General features: G+C 43.5%; 1 protein-coding gene across 1 annotated transcript in view; it reads left to right on the top strand.

The window, feature by feature from the left end:
- LOC120913333 (cytochrome P450 2G1-like) overlaps window positions 1–12,097 on the top strand; it is a 71,816-nt gene extending 59,719 nt beyond the window's left edge. Inside the window, exons 6-9 of the mRNA XM_040323203.1 lie at window positions 7,331–7,472; window positions 8,394–8,581; window positions 10,628–10,769; window positions 11,748–12,097. Coding sequence (XP_040179137.1) covers window positions 7,331–7,472; window positions 8,394–8,581; window positions 10,628–10,769; window positions 11,748–11,929 — 654 coding nt within the window. The 3' untranslated portion in view covers window positions 11,930–12,097. The remainder of the gene's footprint in view (window positions 1–7,330; window positions 7,473–8,393; window positions 8,582–10,627; window positions 10,770–11,747) is intronic.
- Window positions 12,098–13,766: the final 1,669 nt, after the last annotated feature.

The following is a 13,766-nucleotide window of genomic DNA, read 5'->3' as shown; positions in this document are numbered from 1 at the left end:
CTATCAGAACATTTACTATTCCACTTAAATCAGGCTCCACACAAAGAAAGTCTATGCACACTAACTCCAGTGGGCCTTGGCTTTGAAGATGGCCCATTGGGGCGGTTTGGCGAGGTAAAGTTTTCCTTTGAATACACCGGATACAGGAATGGCAATATCCTTCATCTTCAGCCCTCATGGCAGGCCAGTATAATCTGTCTCTGACCAACTGGAAAGTCCTCTCGGGGGCCCAGATGGCCATGCTGGTCATGAAGTGCAGTTAGTACAGTCTCTCTGTGCTTACTGGGCAAGAACAACTGCCATTTCTCTTCGGGACTATCAGAGGGGCCCCTTCGGTAGACCACCCCTTGATGGAGTAGCAACCTGTCCCACTCTTTATGCACCAGCCATGCTTCTTTTGAAGGGCTGGCAAGGAGCATCTCCGGGTCTCGATTCTCTAATGCCTTCAAAACTAGCATTCCCAGAGAATCTTCTGTTTGATCTTGCCGGAGTTCCTTTCTTACTAACTGAGGTAAATCCCCATTCTTCATTTGGGTTACATCACAATAGAACTTTGGCACTCCTGCTGTCAGAATTTCTATCTCTTCAGCTCGGGACCCTCCTTTTCCCTGCAGTTCAGTCCCTTTGCACAGTGAGTCCATTCCATCACTGGGGCAGTTGACCCATGGGGTCTCCTGGAGAGGGCATCAGCATCCTTGTTTCCCGCTCCTGGGTGGTACTTCAGGCCGAAATTGAAACCTGAGAGGGCTGCCAGCCACCGATGTCCTGTTGCATCCAGCTTGGCGGTGGTGAACAGGTAGGTGAGTGGATTGTTATCGGTCCTCACCTCGAATTCAGATCCGTATAAGTAATCTCTCAGTTTGTCTACGACAGCCCACTTTAATGCTAGGAATTGGAGTTTATGAGTGGGATAATTCTTCTCAGATGGGGACAAGCTCCTGCTCACATAAGCCACTGGGCGCAGGCAACCACTGTGCTCTTGATACAATACTCCTCCTAGTCCCTCTCTACTGGCATCTACATGCAGCTCATAGGGCTTGGATGTATCTGCATAAGCCAGAACAGGGGCAGTGGTCAGATTTTTCTTGAGTTGTATAAATGCCTCTTCGCATTCAGGAGTCCATTGATCACGAATAGATTCTTTGGGTTTTCGGGGGCCCTGGTGGAGCTTCACCGATTTTGCAGATTCAGAAGTATCATGCTCATCTTCCGTCTTCAGCAGCTCATTTAGGGGTTTGGCGATTTTTGCGAATCCCTCAACGAATCTCCTGTAGCAAAATCCCAGGAATGACCGCAACTCGGTTACATTGGTGGGTCTGGGCCAGGTGTTAACTGCCTCCAATTTTTCTGGATCTGTCGATATTCCTTCTGCAGAGACTATGTGTCCCAGGTAGTGGACAGACGATTGGTAGAACTGGCATTTCTCTCTGGACAGCTTCAGGCCTTCATCATATAACCGCTTCAACACCTTCTCCAATCTCTGTTCATGTTCTTCCAGAGTCTTTCCAAAACGATGATATCATCCAAGTACACCAATACTTCGATCAAGTTCATATCCCCTACAGTTTTCTCCATTAGTCTCTGAAAAGTGGCTGGAGCGCCGGAGAGCCCTTGGGGCATACGGTTAAATTCAAAGAAACCCACCAGGGTGATGAAGGCCGTCTTTTCTCTGTCTTCTGGTTGCATGGGGATTTGATAATAACCACTCTTCAGGTCCATGACGCTGAACCACTTAGCTCCGCACAGGCTTTGTAGCACATCCTCAATCCGGGGGCTAGTGTATTGGTCAGGGATAGTCCGTTTGTTGAGGGTACGGTAATCGATACACAACCTCAGAGAACCATTTTTCTTCCTCACCACCACTATGGGAGAAGCATAAGGACTCCTGGATTCTCGAATAGTCCCCGTCCTTTTTAACTCTGCAAGCTGCTCCCTGAGATCTTCCAAATCCGTCAGGGGAATTCTTTGGACCCGCTCCCTGAAAGGCTTGTCTTCTTTAAGTCGGATTCGGTGGGTGGCGCTCTTTGCACATCCGACATCAAACTCAGTTTGAGAATATCTTTTGCCACCTACTAATTTGGGCCTCCATTCTCTCCTTCCATCTTGGTGGAAGCTCAGCACCATCAGACTGGGGACTCTTCTTGGAGTCTTCTACCTTTTTTTTATCCGCCAGATCGGAAGGGCCAACTGGGTTGGCTTGGTGTACCCGGCCCAGTAGCACTCTGGCTGGCACTCTCACAGGGTAATGGTGGGGTTCCGGATGTTTATGGATACCCATCCACGATTTTTCTCCAGCACCTTCAATGGGATCACTTCAGGTATCACCTCCAATCCCTCTACGGGTCCTGTCGAGTCAGTTTCAAGGACAAGAAACGGGCCTGGTTGAGACCAGGTAAGTTTTACTGAGGCCCTGAGGCAAGTTACTTCTCCCGGCTGCAGGATCCTCACGGATTTCCCTAACCGCCACATCCTTCCCACTCCTTCTTCCGGGGCATTCCTCTCCATCACCAGCTGGTGGAACACCCTCCTCAACATTGGATGGACCATTTGAATTGAGGCCCCTGCTGCTTCGGTTAAGGGGGTCAGGAGTCTTCGGACTAGAGCCGTGTTTGTCCCTATGATGAGGGAGCTCTTATGGGGCCCTGGGGGCAGAGGGCAGACTATCGCCAGGGTGTCAAAAGTCTCGGCAACTCCTGCCGTTGAGGGGTCAAAGGTCGGGTATAGTGGTAAATATCCATCATAAGGGAAACTCTGAGTTCCAATGCCCCATATCTCCAACTCTTCTAACTTCTGTAGAGGCAAGTAAGAAAGGTACTTATCGTAAAAGTCTCTGTACAGGAGAGTCACTTGTGCTCCGGTATCCAGGAGGGCCTTGGTGTAGATTCCTTCTACTTGAATGGGCACTAACAGGGAAGGCCCCACTAAATTCTCAGGGAACTTTCGAGATGTGGCCCTCTCTCTCCTGTCACTCGTACTCTCACCCCTCTCTTGCGAGGGCTTCTTCTGGGTCCCATCCAATCACGTGAACGGGAGCGGGGGGGTGTTCTTGGAGGGATTTTCTCCTTCGGTCTTTCCGTCTCTTGTTTCACATTGTAGCCATCTGTGTTGGGTGGGCCCCCGGTTGACTCCTTTACCGAGACCCTCTGAAGTTTTCCGCCGGCTGAAATGCTGGTTGGTATACACTGGCCGGGCTGGGGCAAACTTCTTTGACATGTCCTATCCCTCCACAGTTGAAACAGACAGTGAACCTTCTCGGTTTATTTTGTGGATTGTAAGACCCATAGGCGGGTTTTTCGGTTTTATCCCTTCTAGGTTGGTATGGGGAAAACCCTGCTTGACCGGTCAGAGCAGCTACTATCTCCATCAACTGAGACACTTGGGTCTTTAAGAGATCAACCTGAGGGTTGCTGTCTTCAGTGGCCACAACACGCACTCGTGCAGGAGTTTCTGTGGCTTGGTATTTGTTCTTTTGATCTAGGAGGTCCTCTTCCTGTCGAATGATCCTAATCAGATCGGGATATTTTAACACTTCATTTCCTTTCTGAGTTCGCAACTGAAAGACAATAGCATCCATGGGTTGGGCTCCCCTTATCACTTGTTGGAAGCATGTTTTATCCACATCTTTTGGCTCTATTCCTTTTTTTAACAGCATCCGGTGTAGGATCTTATCCAGGCGGCTGACAAATTCAGATAGTTTTTCTCCCTTTTTCTGGAAACAGTTTTCCAGTTGGCAACGGAGCTCACTGATGTCTTCAATTCTTCCAGAACACATTCTGTAGGATGTCCAGATAGTCTTGAGCAGTACAATCATCTTTGCTAAGTTTGAGGTTATGTATGGCCTCTAAGGCTGGTCCTCTGAGGCTTTCCATGATCCTCTATTTCTTATTTTTCTCTGGGATTCCCCACTCTTCCAGAGCTTGGGCGGCCTGATCCATCCATTCTTCGAAACCATCTTCTGAAGCTGGCACAGGGTGTTTCCCTGAAAAGGCTCTGAGTTTTCTATATCCTGTAATCAAACAGTCGGTAGAATCCTTCTTGCACTGAGCTACGATTTCTTCCAAAACAGCACACAACTCTGGGTTGAGGTCTTTAAGTGGTGCTTTGGCCGACCCCTTTAGGGTTTTCCCAGAGGCCCCTTTGGGTGCCTGGGTATTAGAAGAAGTAGAAGAGGTTGCGCTAGAGGAGGAAGGAACAGCTGACTCTTGTTCAGGCTGCATCAGGAAAAGTTCTTTGCCATTTATGGTCTTCACACTAGAGACTTTTAAGCAGTCTGGAACTCTGTCTCGCCATTCACATAGGGTATAGGTGTGGGAGTGGGTTGTATCCACCTCTGGGTTTATCACCCAGAATTTCTGGCCTTGGCATAAAGTCTATAAAACTGAAGATGTTTCCTTTTCATCCCAGAATTCTCCCCGCACCTCAATCACTAAGCCTTTCTTTATAGGAACACGTTTGTCTGTGCACCACTTGGCGGCAGTGGCTGCATCCATGGCTGATCTTGGCATGGGCGAGGTTCAGTACTAGGGGACAATGGATGATTTGAGAAGTAGATATCCCGGACAAGCCCCCACGTGTAGCGCTACCCCCGAAAGAGCCGCTGGTTTGTTTTGGGATCTGGAAAAAAAATATCCTCCCGGTTGGGAGAAAAAAACACTGCGCTAACACAATACAAATAATTGACCGTGAAGATTAATTCTAAATCACTACAATTTAAAGCTGCCAGTACCAATTACCTAAGAAATCAAAAGTAAAAGACAAAATGTAAAATATAAGGTACAGCGCTAAACAAGAGTGGAAAAGTGATGATAGTGTGATGACCATATGCTAAATGAATGATAAATGTGATATGTTAAAGGAAAACAAACAACCGTGAAGGTGAAAAATGTAAATCTATAAAAGTCCATGAATGGTGAATCATCAAAATAAAGATTGAGCGAATAAGGTCCTCTTCCACCACGAAGCCACCCAGTGAGTGAGATGTAGTCTCCTTACCGGAAAAAGATGACCGTCATGACAGTGGTCTAATAGGCTCAGGGATAATTTGAGTCTTCCCAAACAGACTTCCTCAAAACAGACAGGCAGTATACTGTAGGTAATGACTCCACAACGCTTGTTCCATAAGGTGAATGGGTGCTTCAAAAACTCATGGGATAAGAAACAAAAGACAACCCATAGCGTGATACTGTTGATAAGCGGGTTTAATGAGCTAGTAAAAGTTGCACTTACAGTTGATGGTTTGAAATGCAAAAAAAGGGGGATGCGGCGTCTCCTCAATATCCCAGACGACGTCCTATGATGACGAAATGTGTAGGTGTGGCCTAGCAGTGGAAAGTCATCATGCTTATCCGACCACAGAGATACACAGCACGGAGCCCAGCAAACAGGAGCGGAATTGAGAAAACACTGCATCCCCCTTTTTTTGCATTTCATTGCGCTGTTTCAAACTACCAACTGTAAGTGCAGCTTTTACTAGCTCATTAAACCCGCTTATCAACAGTATCACGCTATGGGTTGTCTTTTGTTTCTTATCCCATGAGTTTTTGAAGCACCCATTCACCTTATGGATTAAGCGTTGTGGAGTCACTACCTATACTGCCTGTCTGTTTTGAGGAAGTCTGTTTGGGAAGACACTAATTATCCCTGAGCCTATTAGAACGCTGTCATGACGGTCATCTTTTTCCGGTAAGGAGACTTCATCTCACTCACTGGGTGGCTTCTTGGTGGAAGAGGACCTTATTCGCTCAATCTTTATTTTGATGATTCACCATTCATGGACTTTTATAGATTACATTTTTCACCATCATGGTTGTTTGTTTTCCTTTAACATATCACCTTTATCATTCATTTAGCATATGGTCATCACACTATCATCACTTTTTCACTCTTGTTTAGCGCTGTACCTTTTGTTTTGGGATCTACTCTCTTTTGGCTTGGCTCACCCCTATTTAAACAGCTCGAGCCCTCCCTTGACACATCAGAAGTCTGGTGGGTACGGTATTGTGACCTCTGCTGGGCGGGGGGTCACAATAGCAGGTATACAATATACAGTGACAATAAACAATAGTATTACCTGCTTTCATGGAAGGTCCCTCCAGACGAGAAAACACACTTCACACAGTGGATATATTTAAATCAGAAAAGATAAGTTTACTTTATGTGAACTTGAAGAATAAGCATAGGTTCAGACAACAAACAAACAACTGTTAGATAATATCCCTACTATGATTCCGCAAGGGCCCTTGCAGGAATCAGCAATTAATGTAGCAGATAATTGGTCAAACTAAAGAATAGTGGTATTCACTTAAACTAAGGTAGGAAGTCTATGCTCGCGAGCTCCCTCTAGCGAGCAGTTCCGCAGAACAGTTAATATCACGTTGCGGCCGGTTGGTGCACGTTAAAAAGGGAAGTACACAACAAAGTATCAGGAACAGTAAACTCTGGTGAACTGATCGCTCGTCAGTGTCAGTCACTTCTATGAACCCTTAAACAGTTAACTGGGCCTCTAAGTTTCAGCCAGAGGCCGAACGTGTGTCTGTGGCCTGTGGGGTGGCACTAAGGTGTCCGTTTAAGTGGAAGTCAAAAGCCGAGCATGTGCTCTCTCACCCGACAGGCTGACCCGCCTGAATTCTCCTCAGAAGGCGCGTTAGTGAAACACTGCTCCACAGCACAAGGATCCCGAACGAGGGTGGCTCCACTGTTTCAGTCGTCAGCTGGGCTGCCTCTTCAATCTTCGGGAACACGGGCTGGATGCTGGAGTCTTGCTTCCTTCCGGATGGCTGATCTCTCGGTAGATTTAGGCCCAGGCTTCTGGACTATTGGCATGGCTGTGCTCTGTCAGCAGCTCCGCAGAGGAGACGATGCAGGTCCAGAGAGAGAGAAATCAGGCGCGCCTTCTCTTTAAGTAACCTCCCCCATAAGTCTGTGCGGAGGTGTCACATGTTCTAATGTCGCAGGGCATTGTGGGATGTGTAGTCTGTTTCTCCTAGGAGTCAATGGAGTCCATATCTCCCGCTACTTGCAATCCCACAATGCATAACTCCTTAAAGGTAACTCACATATTTACAAGCATGAATAAAGTCCAGTGGGGATAACCTGTCATTAGATTTCTGACAGGACGACCCCGCTACACATTATTCAAACACTTTTTGCCAAAGGATAGATAATCCCCAGAGTCTATGGCACTGTTACGTTTTTAGCCTTTTTCTTTGTTGACAATAGAATAATTCCCTGTTCCTTAAAATTCTGTTGACTCCTATCTAAGTTGGATTGATTAAGCCTTAACCTGTAAATTGATCTCCAGTGGTCTAAAGTGTCACTGTTGTCTCCATAGGAGAAGGATGACCCCAATACAGAGTTTGATATGAAAAATCTCCTGTGTACAATCCACAACCTATATATTGGAGCAACTGAGACTTTGAACACCACTCTGCGGCATGCATTGCTTATCCTCCTAAAGTATCCTGAAGTAGAAGGTAAGTAAGTGAAGAGATATAACGGTTGCAAACACTTCAGGCAGCTGTTAAAGTGTCATTCCACTCCAAAGTGATATCACAGTTTTTCACAGATGCTGGACCAGTAAACTAACAAACACAAGAATGAGGCGCACAACCAATCTTATAGAAACATGTATATTTAAGTAAAATTACATATGAGGAGGTTAAGCAATCTCCAATGAAAATGCATTAAGATAAAAAACCTTCTGCCTTTACAACCACTTTAACTTACCCCTACCAAGAATCCATAGGTGTGCACAGCATATTGCATTGGGGTGTGCACCTTAAATCTCAGACACATATTTGTGAGTGCATGTGTGTCATAGGCGTGCAGACAGGGTGTGCCAGATGTGCCCGTGCACACCCTAATTACCCAGTGTGGCCCAGTTTCCCCCTGTTTAGACCCCTGATATTTCACCAAAGCCCCCTAATGGGGCACCTAAATAAGAAATTTTAAATAAATGTAAAAAATAAAATAATAAAAACTACTGAGACCATCCACTGCCCTACTGACTCCATCCATTTCTCTACTGACACTGTCAGTATATATACACACATATGTGTTTTAGCTTTGGGGTGCACACCCTAATGCCATAGGCTGTGCACACCTATGATGTGTGTGTGTATATACTGTCAGTGGATGTTGTCAGTAGTTTTTATTTGTACTATTTTCTTTTTTATTATTATTATTTTTCTTTATACAACTTTTTTTAGGAGCTTTGGTGAAATATCAGGGGTTTAAACAGGGAAAATCTCTGCCACACAGGGTGAAAAGGGTGTGCCCACCTGGCACACCCTGTACGCATGCCTATGTCAGCAACAAATAATTATTTTTTGTTTACTGTCACAATACTTCATTCAGCTGTCAGTAGCAAGGAATGAGAGCCTTGGCTTTTCCAGATAAAGTTCATGAAGAAATTGATCGGGTGATTGGACGAGACAGAATGGTAAACATGGAGGACAAGTTCAACATGCCATACACACAAGCTGTAATCCATGAGGTGCAGAGATTTTGTGACATCGCTCCTTTCAATGTGCCACATATGGTGACAAAAGACACAATGTTTAGAGGGTATCATATTCCCAAGGTAGGAAACACATTAAAAATTATTAGTGTGCATTAATATTATATGTGTATATGGTAAAACAACAAATGTGTCCATTAAGGTCAAACATATAAGTTTGCTTGATAACCACTTCAGCCCCGGAAGGTTTTACCCCCCTAATGACCAGGCCATTTTCCCACTACGGCACTGCGTTACTTTAACTGACAATTGCACGGTTGTGCGAAAAATTTATATCCTTCTTTCCCACAAATAGAGCTTTATTTTGGTGGTATTTGATCACCTCTGCGGTTTTTATCTTTATAAGCAAAAAAAGAGCGCCAAATTTAAAAAAAAAAACATTATTTTTTACTTTCTGCTATAAAACATATCTTAAAAATCTAATTTCTTCATGAATTTTAGGCCAATATGTGCTACATATTTTTGGTAAAAAAAAATCAGAATAAGCATATATTGATTGGTTTGCACAAAAGTTATTACAGCTATAAACTAAGTGATAGTTTTATGGCATTTTCTTTTTTACTAGTAATGGTGGCGATCAGCAATTTTTAGTGGGACTGCGACATTGTGGCGGACAAATCGGACACCTAAATGACACTAAAAAATACTTTTTTAGGGACCAGTGACATTATTACAGTGATCAGTGCTAAAAATATGTTACTGTACTAATGTCACTGGCAGGGAACGGGTTAACATCAGGGGCAATCAAAGTGTTAATTGTGTCCCTAGGTGGTGCTTTCTAACTGTGTGGGGGATGCTCTGACTGGGCGAAAACAGCGATCCGTGTTCCTACTTAGCAGGAACACAAGATCTCTATCTTCTCCCCTGTTGGAATGGCGATCTACCTTGTTTAGATAGGCAGACCGCCATTCTGCCTCTCTTGGGAATGATCATGGGTGGCCGGCAGACATCAGGTCTGCTGGACCCACTGATTGGCTCCCCCCTTGTCCAATCGCACCTCCGGCCGTATTAGTTAGGAATGTAAAAGAGACTTTCCATAGTAAAGTATCGTTTTTAAAAGTTTAATATATTAGGAAACTGTTTATTTACTCACCTTTTCACAATGTGCAATATACATGTACTCCACAAGCGGTGAACTCGTATTATTGGATCACTTCCAGTATGCCTCCACTCTGCTCATGCCCTACACGTTGTGTCAGGTACACGTGACTTTATCAGTGTCACGAGAGTCTCTTTTACATGCTTAACTAATACGGACCACAATGTGATGGACCCCCCAGAATCATCACAAAGGAGACACCACATATCATAGAGACTCAGTCTGATAGATCATAGGAGGACCCCTAGAGGCAGGAAGAGACATACCGAGGACCAGGAAAAGATACCAACACATGCTGTCTTCTTACCTTAAGGTGAGAGGCTTGAGAGCACATAGATGTCACAACATTTGAATGAAGAGACTCCAGACAACATTTAATTAATAGTATTCAAAATACCACACCAGATTACACTGGTTTTCAAGGGGATTTAGTATATGTTTTACATTATTTTGTCATGTTGTTTATATAGCCTTCAGTGTACACCAATATGGGTACGCTGTGTAGCACTGTTGATATTTGTTGACACTGATCAACACATTTATTATTATTTGAATTTGTGGATTCACGCATGTGCAGCTTACCAGTTCCACTATATTCACAGGATTAGAAAGCACTATATAAATGTATGTTTTATATCACAATTTTCTTGGATTTTATTTATGTTTGGCGTTAATATTATGTGTTGTATGCACTGATCACATTGTATTCATTCACACCAACACTGTTTAAAAAAAAATATCGGCACTTCTGCGTATGAAGGAGCACATAACTCACTCTGTGATAGAGAGGAAGAGAGATAGAAAAGTGTCCTTGGGCCTATGTAAGCTTTTATTGAAGTTAATTCACAAGGTTGAACAATGTGGCAGGGGGAAGAGAGGTAGGTGACACTTTGAATGAAAAAAGGACCTTATCACACTTTATTAGAAAAAAAATTGGGGTATACAGTTCCTAAACTTGGCCCCCTTAATTTGGTCAACCTTTTAATTAATTTTTGTTGTACTTTCTGCAGGGAACAAATGTCTACACTTTGTTGTTCACTGTCCATCGTGATGCCACACAGTTCTCGACTCCATACAAGTTTAATCCCAACCACTTCCTGGATGAAAACGGGCAATTCAAAAAGAATGATGCTTTCATGGCTTACTCTGTAGGTGGGTCAATCTATAAATATCCTGATGTGATTATTATCATATGGTATCAGAAAGCATATAATAAATGTTCCAATATTAGTCAGACATTACTAAATTGTTCACTTGCAATGATCAACCAGCTTTTGATATCCTACCACCAAAGATCAGATGTTCTAAATATCACACTGGGAGATTTTTAGGCCTCTTTTTAAGACTTTGTTGGGCAATATCCTAGTAGATCTGGCTGCTGAAGGTAATTCTAAGGCCCCATACACACGAGAGGATTTATCCGCAGATACGGTCCAGCGGACCGTTTCCACGGATAAATCCTCTCAAAGATTTCCGCTGATTTCGATGGGATGGAGTGTACACACCATCGCATTGAAATCCGCGCGGAAATCCTCTGCCGATGACGTGTCGCGCCGTCGCCGCGATTATGACGCGGCGACGGGCGCGACGCTGTCATATAAGGAATTCCACGCATGCGTCAAATCATTACGACGCGTGCGGGGAATCCCTTTGGACGAATGGATCCGGTAAGTCTGTACAGACGAGCGGATCCATCCGTTGGAATGGATTCCAGCAGATGGATATGTTGTGCAGCACAACAAATATCCGATCTGCTGGAATCCATCCCAGAGGAGATTTCTCCGCGGAAACAGATCCGCTGGCGTGTACACACCATAGGATCTATCCGCAGAAACCCATTTGCTGGGATTTATCTGCGGATGGATTCTATCGTGTGTACGGGGCCTTACTACAAATGTCTGAAGAATTGGTTGCTAACTGATTTATAAAAATGCCCATAATCTGTAGAAAGTTAGTCTGTTGGACAAAAACTCTCATAGCTGGTCAGTGGTCACCATTCACATTCCATATTAAAGAGGGTAGGATTCCAATATCAGTGACATAATCAGGTCTTGTCAGGTAATGTAGCCCACAATGGGATGGAATATACACTATATGAACCCTAGAAACTGAAATGAAATATCTTTGTAGGAAAAAGGAGCTGCCCCGGAGAAGGAGTGGCCCGGATGGAATTGTTTATCTTCCTCATCACCATCTTGCAAAACTTCAACTTGACCTCTCAGATGGAATTCTCTGAAGCTGATGTGGCTCCTAAGTTGAAAGGATTTGTAAATGTCCCCATACAATATGAGCTGTCATTCATCCCACGCTAGATATAGTGGACTCCAGGATAAAGTAGCTCAGTCCCTGACATAAAATATATATTAAATGATCATATATTTTTTCTTTTAATTACCGGTAGTTGTTTAGTTATAATAATTCTTAATTTTTTTTGTCTTTTTAACCACTTCCATACCGGGCCTATTTTGGCACTTCTCTCCTACATGCATAAATCATAATTTTTTTGTTAGAAAACTACTCAGAACCCCCAAACACTATATATGTTTTTTTAGCAGACACCCTAGGAAATAAAATACCGGCCATTGCAACTTTTTATCTCGCACAGTATTTGCGCAATAATTTTTCAAACGCCTTTTTTTGGGAAAAAAACGGTTTTGTGAATTAAAAAATAACAAAACAGTAAAGTTAGCCGAATATTTTGGTATAATGTGAAAGATGAAGTTACACCGAGTAAATAGATACCTGACATGTCACGCTTTAAAATTGCGCACACTCATGGAATGGTGCCAAACGTCAGTACTTAAAAATCTCCATAGGCGTCGCTTATTTTTTTTTTACAAGTTACAAATTTAGAGTTACAGAGTAGGTCTAGTGCTAGAATTGTTGCTGGCGCTCTAACACACGCGGCGATACCTCACATGTGTGGTTTGAATGGCGTTTACATATGTGGGCGGGACTTACGTGTGTGTGTTCGCTTCTAAACGCGAGCTACCGGGGATAGGGGCGTTTAAAAAATTTTTTTTATTATTTTTATTTTTATTTTACTCAATTTCTTTTATTTTTACACTTTTTTTTGTCATTTTTTTTTTGATCACTTTTATTCCTATTACAAGGAATGTAAACATCCCTTGTAATAGGAATAGTTTGTGACAGGTACTCTTTATGGAGAGACAATTATTTCACCGCTCCAGGTGAGCCTCGTAGATCATCAAGGGTTGTTGAACCACCAGGGGGCTGGCGATGCTAATTGTAGCACATGAACGAAAAAACTCTGGATAGCCGCACTCCAAGATAACTTAAAATAAAGTTGGTCTTTTTATTTTCAAATGCACATGCATTCACCGCAAACAACAGGTACAGAAATGGCCGACGCGTTTCACGCTGCAATTCAGCGCTTAGTCATGGCTAACACAGGTTCACACTAACATAGCATATATACCAAAACCACCATCATGTGAAAAAACATCCGCCAATGGCGGAGCTCGATCAATCAAATAATTAAACAATTAATTACATACATCTAAATCATATGGAGCAGGTGATGAGGCCTCCCTCAGAATTAGCAAATTGAAACGAAAATAAATATAAATATACATATAGAAATATAAATGATACAAGACATGTAAAAAACATATATACATAGTAGCAAAACACCTGTATATCCCTTCAAGACTCCAGAATTATGAAGTCACAATTGTAACCTGTGTGTAACTCCACTTAAAATTGCAAGTTGTATGCATGTTCTATAACCATTAAAGGGATGATATTTTAGTGCAGGGTCAGTAAGACCCCACATCTCTCCTCCAGGCTGGAAAGCATTAGATCATGAAAAAAAATTCACCGATCTAATGCTTTCAGCTGCGATTGCGGCTGTGTTTACATTCCAGGACCCGGGCGTGACGTCATAACATCGCGCCCGGGCCTCCGACGATCATAGAGATGACTGGTGACCATCTGGTCACCAGTCTACTCTATGGTTTCCATCGGACGCCGGCGGATCGTTTCTCCGGGTCTCAGATGGCAAAGGAGAGCCCGGAGAAGCACCTATAAGAACGATCAAGTGGCGGAACCGCCGCTATGATCATTCTTATGATGCAGGGATTCGTCGGCTGAAGAGATGGATATCTGAATGATGCCTGTAGCTGCAGG

The sequence above is a fragment of the Rana temporaria genome, chromosome 9 (assembly GCF_905171775.1).
Source record: "Rana temporaria chromosome 9, aRanTem1.1, whole genome shotgun sequence".
Taxonomy (NCBI): Eukaryota; Metazoa; Chordata; class Amphibia; order Anura; family Ranidae; genus Rana; species Rana temporaria.
The sequence above is the reverse complement of the archived record's forward strand: the minus strand, read 5'-3'. Positions and strand labels throughout refer to the sequence as shown.